Source organism: Eleutherodactylus coqui, chromosome 6, assembly GCF_035609145.1.
Source record: "Eleutherodactylus coqui strain aEleCoq1 chromosome 6, aEleCoq1.hap1, whole genome shotgun sequence".
Lineage (NCBI taxonomy): Eukaryota > Metazoa > Chordata > Amphibia > Anura > Eleutherodactylidae > Eleutherodactylus > Eleutherodactylus coqui.
Window position 1 is genome coordinate 46,374,274 of NC_089842.1, and position 22,347 is coordinate 46,396,620.

The window sequence follows — 22,347 nt, forward strand, 5'->3', positions numbered from 1 at the left end:
TTGCAATAGGAGTGGGTGGGATCGGGCACAGCTAAGTACCCACCACCTTAGCCAAGGAAAACAAGGTATGCTCCCTACCTCTCATCCCCTACCGCGCTCCTACGATCCGGCTGAATACTCACTCTCCATGGTAACTCGTGTAGTCCTACACGAAATTCATATAGAATAATCCAAAAACGTTTTACCAGCAGTGATGTAGAAAATTCCAGCCTTTATTAAAGAGTGTCACAGCTTTTTTGTCACAAAAAAGGACGTGTTTCGGTCGCAAGACCTTGGTCACCCACCACCTTCCCACCCCTTGTCCGCAGCCAGCAATGGAAGGGTGCTGAGCTTAGCCCCGCCCCCTCCCATTGCAAACAGACAGAGGGGAAAACAGGAGGAGAGAAGAGAGAGGGAGTTTAGCAGTCACTCAGCTAAACTCCCTCCCACCTCCCTTTTCCGGACACTCTTAATAGGTCTCGTAGGAGCCCATGCAGCGGCTGATGTATTCCGGACAGAAAGATAGTTACAGGACTATCTTTTCGGCCTGGCGTGAAAGTGCCCGGCGCTATATTTGGCATTTTTACGCGGGAATACTGTCATGTGATCTGATGCATTGGAATCCAATGCATCAGATTGTAGCGTTTATACGCTAGTGGGAAAGAGCCCTCAAGGACAAAAAGGAGTCCTGGAAGTGAGGATATGACCCCCACATAGCCCTAATCTTGGAATGGCGAGACAGAAGGATTTGAAGAAGCTTACGGAAGATTTGTGCTTAGTTCCCCAAGATGTCTGTAACAACCTTCTTGCTGAGTTTTTTCAAGTGTACAAGCGTATGTAGAAGAATTGATGCTGCTTTGAAGACAAAAGGCGGTTACACCAAATATTGATGTAATTTAGATTTCTTTTTGTTCATTCCCTTTGCATTTTGCTAATTGACAAACAAACTATTTACACTTCTATTTTTTTTAAGCATTCTACTTTGCAACATTTTTTTCTACACCTGCTATCTATCTATCTATCTATCTCATATCTATCTATCTATCTTTATCTATCTATCTATCTTTATCTATCTATCTATATCTATCTATCTATCTTTATCTATCTATCTATCTATATCTATCTATCTATCTCATATCTATCTTTATCTATCTATCTATCTATCTATCTATCTATCTATCTATCTATCTATCTATCTATCTATCTATCTTTAATACACCTGTCTAAAACTTGTTGATTTCATAAAGATGATTGTGTCAGCTTTTGTTTTCTACATTTTAATATGTGATAATTATTGTCTGAAAACTTTGGAAAGATTTACTTTACAAGGCAAACTACTTTTGTAACAGAATAAAGAATTCCCAGAACATCTGGGTTCAGTCCCAAGGTGATTCATCACCTACTATATAGATAATTGGAATAGCTTGCTCACCATTTATACTGCAGGAAACAATCTGAGAGGTTTGAACATTTCATACACAGAAGTGATGAACAAAAGGCTGATGAACCTATTGGAAAAACTACATTTAGAAATAACAAAGCTTGATTTACCTAACCTCTCCTTGATTTATTTCTGTCCTTTCAATCCCATCATGGATTAGAATGTAGTCATTTCTGCATCCTGAAGAGATAATTACTGATATTACTAATATACAGTAAGTGTTCTTTACATGTAATGTTGTGTATTCTTATGCATTAGATCTTTAAAGGGGTTGCCCGATTTGTAGGTTTTAACTAAAAAGTGTTTCCCATGCTGTAAAATAACTAACAAACATATACTTATCTCTACCTGCTCCCCCTGCATCCTGAGCACTGGCTGCAGAGGCTGTGATGTTCTGGGGCAGCCTGTAAACGTCAGAGGGAAGACCAGGAGCAGAAATGGACACATTGGGAGAGGTGAGTATATAAATGTCAGTTATTTTACAACAAAACATAGTGAAAACATAGAACTCATAAAACCCCTTTAATTACAGGGAATAACAGAACTAGCTATAGGAAACGTCACATATGTGGTTTATTGTCTTATTGGCTCTTATTGGTGGGGTTTTGCAAATGATATTAAAAAAAAAAACTGCAGGGAATTGGGAAAAATAATAAAAGAAAATAAGCTCACCTGTCTCAGACCCCTTCAGCTCTAGTACCGCAACATCCATTCTCCCTGTCAGGTCTGTTTGCAAGCTGCAGTCAGTCCATATACTGTATGTACAATGTCACAGACAGTTGCAGCATATCACAGGCCTCAGCTTTGTACTGTGAGTAGCTGCAGCTGTATGTGATTTTACATGTACAGCTTGACGGCAGCTTGTAAATAGACTTTGCGGAGATAACTGGAGATACTGGGGTCCAAAATGGGTGATTATATGTTTTTTGTTTTTATTATTGTTCTTGATCACCTGCTTTTTAAAAAAGAGAAAAACTTGGTAAATCCTTTTGCCGTATGATAAGCAAGAACTTTCTTGGACTAAAACATTATTGGCCTATCCCAGGAAAGTCATAGACATTACAGCAAGGGTCCACAACCTTTATCCTGGAGATAACAGGCAGTAGGGCAGGGGGTGCACAACCTTTATTCTCAGGAGGTTATAGACACACGTGCAAAGTTGCACAACCTTTAACCCAAGGAGGGCATAGACAGTCGAGCAAGGGTGCACAGCCGTTATCCTGAAAAGGTCATAGACAGCAGATCAAGGATGTTCCTGAGATGTGGGCAACTCCTTTTTGGAAGGAAAACTACTGTATGTGTGAGCAGTCACTCACAGACAAGCATTTGTACTCAAAGATAGTTAGAGGCTGCACAAAATAGCATCTTGGGCCACAGGTTGTGCACCCCTACTATGGAAGGAAACCATATAAAAATAGTATATATGCCCTTTGCTCTCCAAAAGCTGAGCATGAAACATCTCACTCATAGAGAACCTGTCATGCCCTCATAACTTTGCAGACATTGCCACGCTGATTCCAATAACATTTTTTTTTTGTTCATACTTAGCTCAGTTTCTACATACAAGCTCTTCTTAGATTCAGCTCCCAGAACTGTGAATGTGTCTCACCGCTCACTGTCAATTAAGTCATTGACAGTGAGCAATGGGGACCACCTACTTAATACCTTCATGGCCTAAAAAAAGCCTATATTGGGAAAACAAGACATAGTTGGAGTCAGTGAGGCCCTGGCTGTTGACTTGAGGACATGACTGGTCATCTTCAAGATTCTCTCATAACACTTTAGTGATTGGAAGCTCTAAAATTTGTTAGCTTAGTCTGTTGCATGCAAGCTAATAGACTGTCATATACTGCATTTAAGATTGGCCCCTCTCTTTCTGGGCCCTGGACAAATGAAGGAAGGAGGTCATAGTCTGTGGAGGAAGATTCCCCAAGCTCCAGAGGGGTGGAAATTACCTGGAGAGGTATTGGTTGCACTAGGCTCAGGTCACTCAAAGTCACTAGGGTTTTCTTGTCAACATATGTGGGCTATATAGCCAGCAAAGCTTTGTGACAGAGTGGGAATGAGGATGTGCTGGCTGTAAGTAGTATGGTCGCATGATACCATCTTGCTGCTTGCCAAAATGTTTAATGAACAAAATAACAATAATAACACAAGAACTAGAATACGGCTTTCAGAATTACAGTATACAGTTTGTTTCATCCACGGGGTTTCATTCAAGCCCATTGGGCAAACAAAATGTCTTTTTTTTATACGCCGCTCTGGTGGGAATTTGAACTCTGGATTAAACAGTGGCAGTTGCCATAGACAATGTCCTTTCTTCCCAGTAATGTTCTCCACCAGGTATTCCAACTGTGCTGAACCAATATCAAATGCTTCTAAGCTGATCGAGGCGTCTAAATATGCCCATAGGGCTGTAGCCTTAGATCATAGTCTACTTCTGGCTCCTGTTCATGCACCGTAAGTGCCTCACTCTTCCCACTTCTGGTTCCCGCGCACAGACTGATTCACAACACTCCCAATGCCACTGCAAGGTAGAGTCACCCATGTAAAAGGTCTTGTTAGTACTAAAGAGTACTAACAAGAACATTAATAAAGCAGCATCCCGTTACACAAATCTATAGTTTGCTTATATGGTATCTCCACCTCTGGTGAATCTTAGTACATGCCATCAGTACCTGAGCATTGGGGGTCCATTCAGTGTTTATTTAGGCACAAAGGCTCATCCATAAATGCCTGGTACTGTAGCTCAACTGTATGCATATGACAATTGATATATTACAATTTTATATTATGGTTTATTATAGTTTTCATCATTAGTCCCCAAATTAGACATAAAATATTTACATGTGCCTTTCTTTTCTAGGAATAGTGTGAAATGAATATCAATCACACAGTGACAACAAAATTTATTCTTTTGGGATTTTCTGGAATTACTGCACATCAAGTTTCCCTTTTTCCGATCTTTCTATGCATGTATACAATCACAGTGGCTGGGAACCTATCTATAATCATTACATATAAACTTAGTCCAAGCCTCCACACTCCAATGTATTTTCTTCTTTCTAGTTTCTCTATGTTGGAGATACTCTATGTTTCATGCACTGTCCCTCAGATGTTGTCTGGTTTACTGTCAGAATGTAAAGTCATCTCCTTTTATAGCTGTGCCATACAAATGTATTGCTTTTTGTTGTTTGCTGGAACAGAGTGTTATATGTTGGCGGCCATGGCTTATGACCGATATAATGCCATATGTCACCCTCTGTTGTATACTGTCATTATGAATGAAACAGTTTGCATCCAGCATGTAGTGGGCTCATATATTATTGGTGCAGCTAATGCTTTAATACACACAGCATTCACATTTTCAATGTCGTTCTGTGGACCTAATGAGATAGACCATTTTTTTTGCGATGTTCCACCAGTACTAGAACTCTCCTGCCAGGATATTTGGGTCAATGAACTTGTGATATTTGTCATTGGCGGCTGTGTTGTAATTGGTTCATGTGTAGTAACAATCATTTCCTATGTGGAGATTATTTCAAATATTCTAAAGCTACATTCTGTATCAGGCAGGAGAAAAACTTTCGCAACTTGCTCTTCTCACTTTATAGTTGTTACAGTTTTTTATGGTTCGGCAATTTTTATGTATTTTATTCCTAGGTCCAGTCATAGAATTGGCCAAAATAGCGTGGTGTCTTTAATGTATACAGTTATTGCTCCACTCTTAAATCCTTTCATATATAGTCTACGAAACAAAGAGGTCAAATCAAATATGAAAAATATAATTTTACGAAGAATTAAATTCTGAAATAGTTTTTTTGTTCATTTTGAGCTCTTGTGTAGGTTTCATTATATATTTCTACTAGAGATGAGCGATCGTACTCGGTAAGGGCGATTTTGCAATCGAGCACCGCGATTTTCGAGTACTTCACTACTCGGGTGAAAAGTACTCGGGTGCGCTTTGGGTGAGCGGGGGGTTGCAGCGGGGAGTGGGGGAGAGAGAGGGCTCCCCCCATGTGCCTCTATAAAATCTGTTGCCTGTCAATCAATAAACAAATAACTTTGATCACGCTAAGTCTTGTTGTGGTGAGAGTTATTCTCCCAAACTCAGCATATCCTTTAACTAAGAATTGGACCCCAAAAGCATATCACAGCAAATATAATTTTTTGGCACTAACAACCATAACAACGGTTTGGCTGGGTAGCTACAGTCTCTTTCATGGAAACTTAAAAATAGGTTATTTCATTTCTGACTAATTGCTTAACTAGGTCTCATTTTTATAAATTATATTAAAAGTTACATTTTAGTAATTTATTTTGTGAATTATTAAACAGCAAAAAGGGTCCAAAAATGAACTCTTTTTGGTGGCAGATGTCTGCTAGTGTTTATACATGCACAGCAGTAACTGAAGAAGTAATGGCTTTTTCCAAGTAGGCCAAAAATGGTCCCTTTTCAGGAATAAGAACATATTTTGCGCTGTGAAGTGAAGATGAAGAAATCGCTTTTTACAACCTACCAAAATATTATCTCATTTTTTGATCATGTCATTTATGCTGTAAGTTTTACAATACAATATATGTACACAAAAATAGTACCAATAAAAACTGCAGTTTGCTACACAAAAAAACAAGTACTCATATGGCCATGTCAAAGGAAAAATATAAAAGTTATAGCTTTTGAAAAGTTGAGATTAAAATCCACCTGAAATTGTCACATCATTATGGGCAAAATAGGCAATTTCCTTAAGGGGGTAAAATTCTCACCGATCCATGCCTGATTTGTTTTCACAAATATGAGGGGTTTTTTTAAGTTTCTGGTAGACAATCTTTCTTGCTCAGGTGTTTCAATACTACCTGCTGATCTGAATACCCTTTTGATGCTACACTGGAGGGTGAACAAGATAGTAAACCCATGGCAAACTGGGCCAGTTCTTGCCAATGTTGTAATCTGCTGACCCAGAAGTCCATGGGGTCTGGGCTCAGGGTATTTTCCAGAGAAAGGGCACAGTACAGGTGATGGTGGTAAAAATACCTTTGGTGGTGCTGATGATGTTGATTGTGTGTGTTAGGTTGGCCTATTGGATGTAAAAACTTTGTCATGATGTTTTCCTAACTAATATTGCTACTGCTGCTGTTGCTGCATGTTGGAGTGGTGGCTAGAGGTGGTGAAGTGTTGACTCAGTGGGAAGCGGAGTGTGTCCCCAGATAGACATGCTAACGGCAGATGTCTGCCATTTGAAAGTTGTAGCAAGCTGTCTTCATAGTTTTTCTTGGTAATAAGTCAATTTTGTCTCTCTCTCAGAAGGCAGAAAAATTTTCTTACTTTGGTTGTATACCTAGGGACTAGAAGTGTGATTATCCAGTAGTCTTCCCTTTGCTTCATGCTAACAATACAGCTGTCAGTGCACTAGCAACAAAGCATGCAGCTCACCATCTTTGCCAGCATTTTCGAGGGCCAAGTTGGTTCCAACTCTGCCCCATACTGCCATGGTTGTTCATAATCATGGTCATCATTGTCATCATCACTGTCATCATGTTGGGTGTCTGCCTCATCCCACATCTCTTCCTGTGATAACTCCATCTCTAAATCCACTTCCTCCTCAAAAATAGAGCAGTAAGCCAGATGTGATCCTTCCTCAATCCCTTGATGAATCATTGCTGTGAGCATTTGCTCCAGAATGAATATCACTGGCATAACATCATTCATTCTGATGTTGACCCAGATGATAAGCTTTATCCCTGCTTCAAAAGGCATCAGTGCCTGAGCTGAAAATTACACTAGCTTGAAAAGCTGCCTTTCTGCTGCATGAGGAAATTGATCACTGCTTTCCGCTGCTTGTCCAACATGTGTAAGATGGATTTTTCCAGTATGTTGGAACATCACATATCAAGCATTATTCAGTGAGACTGTTCTCTCGCTGCAAGTCTAGAAGGGCATGCTTAAATGCATAAGAATGGCTAAAGAGAATGCAAACTCTTCTGGACATGGCCAACACATGCTTCAAACCAACATATGTGCTTAAAGAGGTTCATCACTACCAGGAAAATTTAGCTACAAGCTGGGCCCGATGTAAAATGAAAAAACAGAGAGAGCATGCTTCACCTCTCCATAGCGCCCCAGGCTGCTGCTCAGCAGCTCCCCTAGCCTCAACACTGGCTTCCTGGTGTAAGGCCCAATGAAAGTCAGTTGACTCCTGTGGCCAATCAGAGGTCACGCTACCATCCCCCACTCCTATCATCATGGTGCCTAGGACATGAGCGCTGATGCCTGGAGTCCAGTCAATGAGTACCAGAATGATCACTTGTGCAGAGCACGGAGCATGTGTCAAGTGACATAAATGCAATGCAGCCTCAATGTTCTTCAGTTATCAGTGGCTACATGCACAGTGTGAGTTTCCATGGAGACAGCCAGCATGAGATTTCTCCTTTATGCACAACAGCAACTCCACGCTAATGTAGCTTTTCTTGCCCAGGCTCAGCAGATGTAATGCAGCATGGCAGCGATTCACCTTGCATCTATGAAAGGAGGGTGGACAGAAGGACATCCATTGAGGAGGATGTGGAGGAGAAGATAGGTTCTGGTGTTAGAAGTTTAAACCGACCAGCACAACAGTGAAGGTATTAGTAATGCATAGCCTTGTTGTGGTGGTGCATTGTACTGCAAAATATGGACCCAGTAGGCTGTGCTGGGCAGCAGTACTACTGTTCACACTGTTCCTCACAGAGATCTTCTTACACTTTTTTGTGCTTGGCTCAAATGGCTGCTGAAGCTATGCTGCATAGACTTTTATAGTGGCTCTAACTTCACCACTGTACCACCTTCTGATTGGCTGGGAGAGCTGCTTGCAAGGCATTATAGGCTATCCTGAGGTCATGTGATCCTTCCTTCTTCTCTTTTCTGCCATGAGGCAGATGCCATTTTAGTGGGTTTGGCCAAGACAAGCCACCTGAAGTTTGGTTTCACACTGAACAAAACTTTTCACAAAGCCCAAGATTAATAAAAATACTAACTTTATTAATCAATATGAAGTACAAAAAATGATATATCACCATTATACATAAAAACACAACAAAACAACGCTAAAACTGTAAGGGGCAAAACTGGCAATAAAATCTTGCTTACCCTGACTCATATTGGGGTTCCAGGTCCAGAAATGACGGTCATAAATGAACACTTGCACCAATGTGTGTTTTGCTGTACTCAGCTTTGTCAGGAGACAATCATTACATACAAAGAGTGTGTATATATACGAGTGTGTGTCTAAGGGCTTAGTCACACGGGTGCCAATGCGCCCGTGTGACTGAGCCCTTACTGCACGATGAAGACGGACGCACTTCAGTACGGACGTCTCTCTGCAGCTCCAGAAGAAAGAACACATGACCGGCAATGGAGCCAGTCACATGTTCTTTCTTCCGGCGCTGCAGAGATTCGCAGTGCAGCCGTCTTTTAGTGCAGGAACACGGGCACTGATGCTCCCATGTGACTAAGCCCTAAGATTGTTCTCACCTGTAGTACAAACGTAACAGCGCATGTTCGCCATGATGTATGATACCATCGCACTTGCGCTCATATCCATGTCGACATGCCAACAGCAAGCATTGAAACCATGGTAACACAATAATGGTGCTGCGAGAATAAACTCAGCGAATGATAAAAGCTAGAGATGAGCGAGCACCAAAATGCTCGGGTGCTCGTTACTCGAGTCGAACTTCCCGCGATGCTCGAGGGTTCGTTTCGAGTAACGAACACCATTGAAGTCAATGGGTGACCCGAGCATTTTTGTATGGGACCTATGCTCCGCTAAGGTTTTCATTTGTGAAAATCTGGGAAATTCAAGAAAGTGATGGGAACGACACAGAAACGGATAGGGCAGGCGAGGGGCTACATGTTGGGCTGCATCTCAAGTTCCCAGCTCCCACTATTAAGCCACAATAGCGGCAAGAGTGCCCCCCCCCCAACAATTTTTACTTCTGAAAAACCCTCATTAGCAAGGCATACCTTAGCTAAGCACCACACTACCTCCAACAAAGCACAATCACTGCCTGCATGACACTCCGCTGCCACTTCTCCTGGGTAACATGCTGCCCAACCGCCCATTTCAGTAATAGTAGCAGTCAAGACAGGCCCCAGTAACAATTCCAAAGCAGCAGTATAGGGGGAGCACAGTATTAGTTACATTTCCGTAGTAGTAGCAGTGTGGACAGGCCCCAGTAACATATCACTAGGAGCAGTATAGGGGGAGCACAGTATTAGTTCCATTTCAGTAGTAGTAGCAGTCTAGACAGGCCCCAGTAACATATCACTAGCAGAAGTATAGGGGGAGCACAGTATTAGTTCCATTTCAGTAGTAGTAGCAGTCTAGACAGGCCCCAGTAACATATCACTAGCAGCAGTATAGGGGGAGCACAGTCTTAGTTCCATTTCAGTAATAGTAGCAGTCAAGACAGGCCCCAGTAACAATTCCGAAGCAGCAGTATAGGGGGAGCATATTATTAGTTCCATTTCAGTAGTAGTAGCAGTCAAGACAGGCCACAGTAACATATCACTAGCAGCAGTATAGGGGGAGCACAGTATTAGTTCCATTTCAGTAATAGTAGCAGTCAAGACAGGCCACAGTAACATTCCCGTTGCAGCAGTTTAGGGAGATAACAGTCTCTTTCACATTTCAGTAGTTGCAGTATAGACAAGGCCCCAGTTACATTTATGTAGCAAAAGTGTAGGCTAACCCCACACACCTTGCTGTACCATGAGTGCAAGTGAAGCCCATAAAAATTACTAGGATTACACTGTAGGCGAGGGCCACAAAAAATTGGTGTACCAACAGTACTAATGTACCTCAGAAAAATTGCCCATGCCCAACCAAGAGGGCAGGTGAAACCCATTAATCGCTTTGGTTAATGTGGCTTAATTTGTAACTAGGCCTGGAGGCAGCCCAGTTAAAATAAAAACTTGGTTCAGGTGCAAGTTTCAACGCTTTAATGAGAATTGAAACATATAAACATTGTTTACAAAAGTAATATGACTGAGCCTTGTGGGCCTAAGAAAAATTGCCCGTTCGGCGAGATTACGTGAGGTTTCAGGGGGAGGAGCAGGAGGAGGAGGATGAATATAATACACTGATTGATGAAGCTAAAAGGTCCCTGTTTTTTATGGTGATAGAGAACGATGCTTCCATCCGCGGGTGCAGCCTACGTATTGTTTAGGTACCGCTGCTGTCCGCTGGTGGAGATGAGAAGTCTGGGGAAATCCAGGCTTTGTTCATCTTTATGAGTGTAAGCCTGTCGGCACTGTCAGTTGACAGGCGGGTACGCTTATCCGTGATGATTCCCCCAGCTGCACTAAACACCCTCTCTGACAAGACGCTAGCCGCAGGACAAGCAAGCACCTCCAGGGCATACAGCGCGAGTTCAGGCCACGTGTCCAGCTTCGACACCCAGTAGTTGTACAGAGCAGAGGTGTCACGTAGGACGGTCGTGCGATCGGCTACGTATTCCCTCACCATCCTTTTACAGTGCTCCCGCCGACTCAGTCTTGACTGGGGAGCGGTGACAGTCTTGCTGGGGAGCCATAAAGCTGGCAAAGGCCTTGGAGAGTGTTCCCCTGCCTGCGCTGTACATGCTGCCTGATCTCCGCGCCTCCCCTGCTACCTGGCCCTCGTAACTGCACCTTCTGCCACTAGCGCTGTCGGATGGGAATGTTACCATCAGTTTGTACACCAGGGTCCTGTGGTATAGCATCCCTCTCGAACCGCTTTCCTCTTCGGGTATGAGTGGAAAGGTTCTCCTTATACCGTGGGTCGAGCAGTGTGTACACCCAGTAATCCGTAGTGGCCAGAATGCGTGTAACGCGAGGGTCACGAGAAAGGCATCCTAACATGAAGTCCGCCATGTGTGCCAGGGTACCTGTACGCAACACATGGATGTCCTAACTAGGAAGATCACTTTCAGGATCCTCCTCCTCCTCCACCTCCTCAGGCCATACACGCTGAAAGGATGACAGGCAAGCAGCATGGGTACCCTTAGCAGTGGGCCAAGCTGTCTCTTCCCCCTCCTACTCATGCTCCTCCCCCTCCCCCTCCTCCTCAACGCGCTGAGATATAGACATGAGGGTGCTCTGACTATCCAGCGACATACTGTCTTCCCCTGCCTCCGTTTCCGAGCGCAAAGCGTCTGCCTTTATGCTTTGCAGGGAACTTCTCAAGAGGCATAGCAGAGGAATGGTGACGCTAATGATTGCAGCATCGCCGCTCACCATCTGGGTAGAATCCTCAAACTTTCCAAGGACCTGGCAGATGTCTGCCAACCAGGCCCACTCTTCTGTAAAGAATTGAGGAGGCTGACTCCCACTACGTCGCCCATGTTGGAGTTGGTATTCCACTATAGCTCTACGTTGCTCATAGAGCCTGGCCAACACGTGGAGCGTAGAGTTCCACCGTGTGGGGACGTGGCACAGCAGTGGGTGCACTGGCAGATTGAACCAATATTGCTGGGTCCGCAGGGTGGCAGCGTCCGTGTTGGACTTGTGGAAATATGCGCTGACCCAGCGCACCTTTCCGAGCAGGTCTGACAAGCGTGGGTAGCTTTTCAGAAAGCACTGAACCACCAAATTAAAGACGTGGGCCAGGCATGGCACGTGCATGAGGATGCCGAGCTGCAGAGCCGCCACCAGGTTACGTCCGTTGTCACACACGACCATGCCCGGTTGGAGGCTCAGCGGCGAAAGCCAGCAGTCGGTCTGCTCTGTCAGACCCTGCAGCAGTTCGTGGGCCGTGTGCCTCTTCTCTCCTAAGCTGAGTAGTTTCAGCACGGCCTGCTGACGCTTGCCCACCGCTGTGCTGCCGTGCTGCGCGACACCGACTGCTGGCGACGTGCTGCTGCTGACACATCTTGATTGCGAGACAGAGGTTGCGTAGGAGGAGGAGGGTGGTTTAGTGGAGGAAGCATACACCGCCACAGATACCAGCACTGAGCTGGGGCCCGCAATTCTGGGGGTGGGTAGGACGTGAGCGGTCCCAGGCTCTGACTCTGTCCCAGCCTCCACTAAATTCACCCAATGTGCCGTCAGGGAGATATAGTGGCCCTGCCCGCCTGTGCTTGTCCACATGTCCGTTGTTAAGTCGACCTTACCAGTAACCGCGTTGGTGAGGGCGCGTAGAATGTTGGGGGGGACGTGGTCGTGCAGGGCTGGGACGGCACATCAGGAAAAGTAGTGGCGACTGGGAACCGAGTAGCGCGGGGCCGCCGCCGCCATCATGTTTTTGAAAGCCTCCGTTTCCACAAGCCTATACGGCAGCATCTCCAGGCTGATCAATTTGGCTATGTGCACGTTTAACGCTTGAGCGTGCAGGAGCGTGGCGGCGTACTTGCGCTTGCGCTCCAACACTTGCGCTAGCGACGGCTGGACGGTGCGGTGAGAGACATTGGTGGATGGGGCCGAGAACAGCGGAGGTGAGGGTGTGGGTGCAGGCCGGGAGGCGGTCGTGCCTGTGTCCTGAGAGGGGGGTTGGATCTCAGTGGCAGGTTGGGGCAAAGGGGGAGAGGCAGTGTTGCGAACCGGAGGCGGTGAACGGCCTTCGTCCCACCTTGTGGGGTGCTTGGCCATCATATGCCTGCGCATGCTGGTGGTGGTGGCTCCCCAGCTGATCTTGGCGCGACAAAGGTTGCACACCACAGTTGGTCGGTCGTCTGCACTCTCAGTGAAAAACTGCCAAACCTTTGAGCACCTCGGCCTCTGCAGGGTGGCATGGCGCGAGGGGGCGCTTTGGGAAACAGTTGGTGGATTATTCGGTCTGGCCCTGCCTCTACCCCTGGCCACCGCACTGCCTCTTCCAACCTGCCCTGCTGCTGCACTTGCCTCCCCCTCTGAAGACCTGTCCTCAGTAGGCTTAGCAAACCAGGTGGGGTCAGTCACCTCATCGTCCTGCTGCTCTTCCTCCGAATCCTCTGTGCGCTCCTCCCTCGGACTTACTGCCCTTACTACTACCTCACTGATAGACAACTGTGTCTCATCGTCATCGTCCTCCTCACCCACTGAAAGCTCTTGAGACTGTTGCCGGAAGTCCCCAGCCTCATCCCCCGGAACTTTCCAAAGGTTGGGCATCGGTCACGACAAACTCCTCCGGTGGGAGAGGAACCATTTCTGCCCAATCTGGGCAGGGGCCCGAGAACAGTTCCTGGGAATCTGCCTGCTCCTCAGAATTTGTCATTTTCATGGAGTGAGGAGGCTGGGAGGAAGGAGGAGCAGCAGCCAGAGGATTCAGAGTTGAAGCTGTGGACGGCGTAGAAGACTGGGTGGTTGATAGATTGCTGGATGCACTTTCTGCCATCCACGACAGGACCTGCTCACACTGCTCATTTTTTAATAAAGGTCTACCGCGTGGACCCATTAAGTGTTAGATGAATCTGGGGACCCCAGAAACTTGCCTCTCTCCTAATCCCGCAGCAGTCAGCTGCGATACACCTGGACCAGGAGCTCGGCCTGTGCCCACACCCTGACTTGGGCCTCCGCGTCCTCGCCCGCGTCCACGTCCTCTAGGCCTACCCCTCAGCATGGTGTATTACAAGTAGAGCAGAAACAGAATGCTGTAATTAAATGTGCCGCTTATTGGCCTGTGGTTGGAGGCTGACTTCGCTTACGGAACGCACAGCATACCAGGAAACAATTATGCGCAGCCTGTAGTGAGATCTATGTGCGTATGACTGAGCTACTGGAATTCACAGCGCAGAACCAGTCAAGTGGCCAAAGGCCAGTGGTAGGCCTTAAGTATTTTGCTTCAATTTTTTAAAATGGTGAGGTGAAAAACCAGACAGACACCGTATGCAGCGTATATATGTATACTCTTTCCCTCTGGCAGGATGACGGCAATCATGTAACGGACACAGCAGAGCCAGGAAACAATTATGCGCTAGCCTGCTGTAATGCTTAGCTGGGTAATAATGAGCGACTACTACCCCCAGCAGACACGCAGTAAACTGAAGACTGTCACAGGCAGCCAAAATATAGTATTTTTTTCCAATTTTTGGGAAAAAGCCCACTGCCTATATAGCCTGTATATGGATTTCCCTGTTGGAGGATGACTGTGTGGCTATTGAAAGCACAGTGCAGCCAGAAAAAATTATGCGCAAGGCTGGGGATTAATGAGCGACTACTACCGCCAGCAGACACGCAGTAAACTGAAGACGGTCACAGGCAGCCCAAATATAGTATTGTTTCCCAATTTTGTGGAAAAAGCCCACTGCCTATATAGCCTGTATATGGATTTCCCTATTGGAGGATGACTGTGGTTATTGAAAGCACAGTGCAGCCAGAAAAAATTATGCGCAAGGCTGCAGTAACAACTAGCTGGGTATTAATGAGTGACTACTACCCCCAGTAGACACGCAGTAAACTGAACACGGTCACAGGCAACTCAAAGATCTTTTTTTCCAATTTTTTTGAAAAAGCCCACTGCCTACCACCAAACAAAAATATCTCAATAGGGGGAACATAATGACTCTTTGTCAGTAGATATTGTAAATTACGAGACCTACGCTAGTTGATACGTGGGTAGGATGCGCCCAAAGAGATTGTAGGCTCCTGCCTGTGCCAACTTTGGTGCTATGTGTCTCTGTGGGGCTACTCCCTAAAGCAGCCTGCTCCACTCAGCTGCTTTTTGTGAGGCTGCACCAGATTCTTTGTCTAGATCAGCCCAGTACCTCTGTGGGGCTAGTGGTCACCTGAATTCTACCTTTCATGGAACTCACTCCTGACCAACTGTGGCAGTGAAAGTACAAACATGTACATAAACTAACATTTTTGGCAAATATAGTAATGTAATTCACCACTGAGTGGTCAACATAGTACAAGTCCTAGTGCTTCTAGACAAGGTTACTGTCACCAAGAGAACTGTTATGTCACCTCCAAACTAAGTTATGTGCTGTTTGGAGTGGTGATGGAGAGCGGGAGGATGTCATTTTTTTATCCTCACATGCTCGCTTTTGTCACACTGTCCACTAGTAAAGTCCAGGAGCGGTCTGAAAATCTTACTCTTTTTTTAAACCGCCATGCATGTTCACTCCTATTGACATCTATGTGAATGCGTGCTCACAGCGATCTGAAAAGAATCAGATTTTTTGACTGTTTGAGCACTTCACCAGTGGACAACAGGAGAATGGGGGAACATGTAAGTTTATGGTACTGTTCGGAAGTGACAGGTTACCGTTAAAGTAGATCTCTACAGTAAGCACAGGATGGCCGCCCCCATAGCCATGCACGGACAATGTAATAAAAACAATTACAATCAGAAAATAAAAATAGATTAGAAAAATGGAAAATATTTCATTATTTGGTTTTATTGATAAAAAAATAAGGGTCATGTATTCCTTTTAGGATATTCTATAACAGGATTTGGGGGACCATTATGGGTACTCAATTTATACCAAGCTATCCAAGTTTATAGGATTTGGAATGGAATACTATCTTCCTTAAAAACTCTTTGTTAATCTTATCCTTTGCATAATGGCTCCTTAGCGTGAAGTCAGATGAGCGTTTTTTTGCACGCGGCTATGTGTGCAAAAAAAAGCGCATCTGATAGAACAATTGGTTGCCTATGATGTGCTCACATGTCCATTTTTTACAGGCACAAGGTCTTTGCACTTGCAAAAGATGGATACTCCTGTTTGTCCTGTGTTCAGAAACATACCCATTGTGGCCCTAATCTTATGTCTGTATGCACAACAGGCCCCAAACCAAAAGCAGCATTAAACTTCAACTGTTTTTAACCTCTATGTGAGCGCCATTAGCCATTGAATAATGGTGATCACTCACTGTAGCCCTCGGTCACTGCTCCGGGCTCTCAGCTACTTTTAGTAGCCCAGAGCAAGGCGTTTTTTAATTTCCCGGTTCCTCCCCAGTTTCTGCGCTTGCATCCGCCATTTTGGTGAAGGGTGCATGCACGAAGTTGGGGAAAGGTCCGCAGATAAAGATTCCATCGGTAGACATTGCAAGAGGCCTTAGGTAAATAATTTCACCTCCCGTCATGCATCAGAGGTGAAATTTTAACTTTTTTTTACTTTTACATGATCGCCGTTATCCATTCAATTTTTTTTTTTACACTTTTTCTTACTTTAAATGATCGCTGTTATGCATTGGATAATGGCAATCATGTGACCGGGAACCACATACAGCAGTCCCCAGTGATATCTCTCTGCTCTCGGCCACATGCTAGCCGGGAGCAGAGGGATTTAAAATTTCCCTGGCCGTGAGCCCTTCTGAGCATGCGCCCGATGTTTATGTCTGGCACGCATGCGCAGAACGCAACATAAGGTCCTGGAAGAACCAGTACATTGCGGGACATTGCGGAGAACAAGGGTGAGTACTTTCAGCTTCCCTCATGGATCTGATCCATGAGGGGAGCTGAATCTTTAACTTTATTTAACTTTTTCAACACTTTTATGCGATTGCCGTTATCCGGTGGATAGCGGCAATGGCGTGACTGGGGGTCACTCTCCATAGCATCCCCTGACAGCTCCAAATTGTTGAATATCTTTTGTAGCCGACAGCATAGAGCTGTCACATTCACAGCCGCAGGGCTTTGATCCTCAGAGCGAGCGGGTTTTTTACGGCACTGAGAATTAAAGCTAAGCAAGCTAGAATGTACAGAGGCAATGGGGCTGTCACTAAGGGGTTAACCAATTCTCCATTTTCATCCTGTAAACATCCTATAGCATGTTTGACTTTTCTTTTGCTTTTGACATACCCCCAAAATGCTTTTTTATTGCTTTTAGGCATTGTTGCACGCCTCAATTCATTATCAGCTTTAGCTTTTCTGACACTTGTCCTACAGTTTCTGCAGACCGCATTATATTCTTCTTTAGATAGTCCCTCTTCTTCTTTGCATTTGATAAACATATCTTTTTTCCTGTTTAGCATGTTTGTAAATTCCGTGTTCATCCATCCTGGTCTCTTTAAATGCTTCCCATTCTTACTTATTTTAGGGATTGTTAACGATTCTGCTTTGAGAATCTCATTTCGCAGTATTTCCCAACCTTCTTGGACATTTCTGTCCTTAAGAACATCCAGCCATTGGATTCTTCCCATTCTCTTTCTGAGTTTATTAAAATCTGCCTTTCTGAAATCCAACCTTGAGGTCTGAGTTTTCTCAGGTCTTCTTCCACTTTTTATCCAAAATTCAAGGATAGCTGATCACTGCCTCCTAAGGTCCCAGCCACCCTTACTTCCTCAACCATTTCCTCCCTCTTGGTAAGAATTAGGCGCAAGATAGCAGATCACTTTGTTTTCTCTTCTACCTTTTGGAAGATAAAGTTGTCCACAAGCGCGGATAAGTATTTGTTGGACCCATTACTTTTGCCTGAGAGAGATTACCAACAAATGTCTGGATTGTTAAAATCTCCCATGACATCACTATGTCATGCTTTTTTGAAAGCTTTGCTATCTGATGTAGAAAGTGTAGTGGCCCAGTACATGCATTCCTGGCCTCCTCCATAATGTCATACATGTATGTCTTATGTAAGTGTGCTGTGCAAAACTGTCTTGTCATTCTCTTATGTGTATTGCACAGCTGCATCGTGTGATGGGTTAATGTCTGCAAAGTATGAGCTGACTGTCTGTAAATGTATCAATTCGATCCTGTAACGTGCTATGAGAGAGGCTATAAATGTGAGTGCTTGAGAGTGGGAAAGGAGTTCCATGTCTTTTGGAGTCTTAGCGAGGAGGTCCACCTACATGGGGGCACCTATGGAATTGCGGTGCAGAAATATGGTAGCAAGTATTCTGGACTGATGAGGTAAAATGTGAAATATTTGTATGTAATAGAAGGCAGTTTGTTCGGCAAAGGGCAAAGGAGTGGTACAATAATGAGTGTCTGCAGGCAGCAGTGAAGCATGGTTGAGGGTCCTTGCAAGTTTGGGTCAGCTTTTCAGCAAATGGAGTTAGGGATTTGGTCATGAGTCCTCAAGGCTGAGAAATGCAGGCAGATACTGATCCATCAGGTAATACCAGGGAGGAGTCAGTTGGCTCCAAAGTTATTCTGCTGCAGGACAACGACCCAAACATACAACCAGTGTCGTTAAGAACTACCTTCAATGTAAAGAGGAACAAGGAGTCCTGGAAGTGATGATATGGCCCCACAGAGCCCTGATCTCATTATCAAGTCTGTCTGGGATTACATAAAGTGATAGAAGGATTTGAAGAAGACTAAATCCACCTGTGCTTAGTTTTCCAAGATGTCTGGAACAACCTCCTCGCTGAGTTCTTACAAGTGTGCAAGCATACTCAGAAGAATTTATGTTGTATTGAAGGCAAAGGGTGGTCCCAAATATTAATGTGATTTAGATTTCTCTTTTGTTCATTCACTTTGCATTTTGTTAATTGACAAATATTAACTATTAGAACATTTATGTTTGAAGGCATTCTTACCATGCAGCATTTTTTCTACACCTGCCTGAAACTTTTGCACAGTTAATGCGTCACCTTTTGTTTTCTACATTTTAATATGTGATAATAATTGTCTGAAAACTTTGGAAAGATTTACTTTACAAGACAAACTACTTTTGCAACTTCAGAAAGAATTCACAACACTCCTGGGAGGGGTCTCAAGTGATTCATCACCTACTAGATAGATAATTGGAATAGCTCACTCACCATTTATAAAGCAGGAAACAATCTGAGAGGTTTGAACATTTCATACACAGAAGTGATGAACAAAAGGCTGATGAACCTATTGGAAAAACTAGATTGAGAGATAATATAGCACCTCTCTGTGACTAATATACAGTAAGTGTTCTTTATATTTAATGTGGTGTATTGTTTTGTGTTAGATCTTTAAAGGGTTTGTCCAAGTTGTAGGTTTTTACTAAAAAGCCTTTCCCATGCTGTAAAATATCCAACAGGCATATTATCACTTTTCTCATTACCGCTGTGTCCCGTGTTGTTGCTTGTTCCTCTGTGCCTAAGCTTGTTTAAAAGCTGCAGTCCTGCCCGGTATACGGGACGTCACGGGCGCTGCAGCCAATAGCACAACTCAGCAATTGTTATTGCCTGCAGCACCAGTGATGTCCCATAAACAAGTTGGGATGACCAGGTGCAGCAACGTGGAACATAGCGGGAGCAAGGAGAGGTGAGTATATACCTGTTTGTTATTTTACAGTTTAAGAAAGGCTTTATAGTGGAAACCTACAACTCGGACAACCCCTTTAATTATAGTGTATAACAGAACAAGCTATAGAAATCTTCACATACGTGTTTTATGTATTGTCTTATGGGCTCCTAGTGATGGGGTTTTGCAAGTGATATAAAAAAAAGAAAAGCAGACGATTGGGAAAAAGAAAAGAAATAACATATACTCACCTATCTCGGACCACTGCAGCTCCAGCATCGCAACTTCCATTCTCTGTTCGCAAGCTGCAGTCAGTCCATATAGTGTATGTGGAACGTCACAGACTGCTGCAGCAGATCACAAGACTCAGATATGTACTGTCAGTAGCTGCAGTTCTCTGATGTTCCACATGCAGTTTGACTGCAGCTTGTAAATAGACTTCGCTGGGTTAACTGGAGATACAGGGGTCCAAAATGGGTGATGATTATATGTTTTTTACTAAATTTTCCCAGTTTTCTGCTTTAAAAAAAAACTTGGGAAATATTTTTAAACTATGATAAGAAAGCCTTTTCTAGGACTAACACATTAATCTTCTTTCTTAGGGAGGTCATAGACATTGGAGCAAAGGTGTACAACCTTTATCCCGGAGAGGACATAACCAGTAGAGAGAGAGGTCCTCAACCTTTATCCTGGGGAAGACATAGACAGTAGAGCAGCATGCACAACCTTTATCTCAGGGTGGACAAAAGCAGTAGAGTAGGGGTGCACAACCTTTAGCTCGGGGATGACATAGACAATAAAGCAGGGGTGCACAACCTTTATCCCGGAAAAGACATAGGCAGTAGAGTAAGGGTGCAAAACCTTTTTCATGGGGAAAGCATAAACAATGAAGTAAAGGGGTACAACCTTTTTCATGGGGAAGACATAGACAGTAGAGCAGCATGCACAACCTTTATCTCAGGATGGACAAAAGCAGAGTAGGGGTGCACAACCTTTATCTCGGGGATGACATAGACAATAAAGCAGAGGTGCACAACCTTTATCCCGGAAAAGACATAGGCAGTAGAGTAAGGGTGCACAACCTTTTTCATGGGGAAAGCATAAACAATGGAGTAAAGGGACACAACCTTTATCTCAGGGTGGACAGAAGCAGTAGAGCAGGGGTGCACAACCTTTATCTCGGGGATGACATAGACAATGAAGCAGGGGTGCACAACCTTTATCCCGGAAAATACATAAGCAGTAGAGTAAGAGTGCACAACCTTTTTCATGGGAAAGACATAAACAATAGAGTGAGGGTGCACAACCTTTATTCCAGGGCAGACATAGACAGTAAAGCAAGAGTGTGCAAGCTTTATTCTAGGGAAGACATTGACAGTAGTGCATTAGTCCACATAGTAGATATGAAATATTTACATGTGCCTTTCTTTTCTAGGAATAGTTTGAAATGAATATCAATCACACAGTGGTAACAAGATTTATTCTTTTGGGATTTTCTGCAGTTACTGAACATCAAGTTTCCCTTTTTCCGATCTTTCTATGCATGTATACAATCACAGTAGGTGGGAACCTATCTATAATCATCACATATAAACTTAGTCCAACCCTCCACACTCCAATGTATTTTTTTATTGCAAATTTCTCTATCATGGAGATACTCTATGTTTCATGCACTGTCCCTCAGATGTTGTCTGGTTTACTATCAGAATGTAAAGTCATCTCCATTTCTGGCTGTGCTATACAAATGTATTTTGTCTTGCTGTTTGGTGGAACAGAGTGTTACATGCTGGCGGCCATGGCTTATGACAGATATAATGCCATATGTCACCCTCTGTTGTATACAGTCCTTATGAATGAAAGAGCCTGTATCCAGCATGTAGTGGGCTCATATATCATTGGTGCAGTTAATGCTCTAATACACACAGCGTTCACATTTTCATTGCCGTTCTGTGGATCCAATGAGATAGACCATTTTTTTTGTGATGTTCCTCCAATACTTGAGCTCTCCTGCCAGGACATTTTGGCCAATGAACTTGTGGTATTTGTTGTTGGCGGCTGTGTTGTAATTGGTTCATTAGTAGTAACAATCATTTCCTATGTGGAGATCATTTCAAAAATTCTAAAACTCCATTCTGTATCAAGCAGGAAAAAAACTTTTGCAACTTGCTCTTCTCACTTTATAGTTGTTACAGTTTTTTATGGTTCGGCAATTTTTATGTATTTTAGACCCAGGTCTAGTCATAGAATTGGCCAAAATAGTGTGGTGTCTTTAATGTATACAGTTATTGCTCCACTCTTAAATCCTTTCATATATAGTCTACGAAACAAAGAAGTCAAATCAAATATGAAAAATATAATTTTACGGCAATTTAAATTCTAAATTATAATTTCTGTTCATTTTGTGTTCTCTTGTAAGTTTCATTATATATTTCAACTTTTTAAAAACATTTTGCATTGTTTAACTATTTGGATTTAGACTACATTAAGGCCATAGTTGCTAAAGCCAATACTCTGCTCTTACTCTCTTACCATTTGTGCATATAGGACTCCAGTAGAGATATGGATTGTTGTTTGAAGTAGTCCTCATTAGGTCTACGAATGTTAACTTTTGTTTTTTCTTGATAGCTCAGCCAAGATTGTTTAGGGACCAATTATATTACCAAAGAATAGTGATGAGCAAACTTTTCAAAAACTCGGCCGAGGGTGTTTGGCCTGATTGTAGACCATGATGGCGGCTTCTTTGTAAGCTCCACTCATTCCCTTTTACAAACAGCAACATCACAGTGGACCTGCGAGCACCTTATCCTAATGTTTCCTCACTCCAGCCCT

At 43.8% G+C, this 22,347-nt stretch overlaps 2 protein-coding genes across 2 annotated transcripts; both read left to right on the forward strand.

The window, feature by feature from the left end:
• The first annotated feature begins 4,298 nt into the window (after positions 1-4,298).
• LOC136572074 (olfactory receptor 5A2-like) lies at positions 4,299-5,231 on the forward strand. Its single transcript, XM_066572688.1, has one exon. The coding sequence runs from the start codon at positions 4,299-4,301 to the stop codon at positions 5,229-5,231; it is 933 nt and encodes a 310-aa protein (XP_066428785.1).
• A 15,734-nt stretch (positions 5,232-20,965) lies between these two features.
• On the forward strand, positions 20,966-21,898 carry LOC136572075 (olfactory receptor 9G4-like). The gene has a single exon (XM_066572690.1). The coding sequence runs from the start codon at positions 20,966-20,968 to the stop codon at positions 21,896-21,898; it is 933 nt and encodes a 310-aa protein (XP_066428787.1).
• Positions 21,899-22,347: the final 449 nt, after the last annotated feature.

Bases quoted from the DNA above. Each gene is read 5' to 3' on its own strand.
- LOC136572074 (XM_066572688.1), top strand. From the start codon at position 4,299: ATGAATATCAATCACACAGTGACAACAAAATTTATTCTTTTGGGATTT.
- LOC136572075 (XM_066572690.1), top strand. From the start codon at position 20,966: ATGAATATCAATCACACAGTGGTAACAAGATTTATTCTTTTGGGATTT.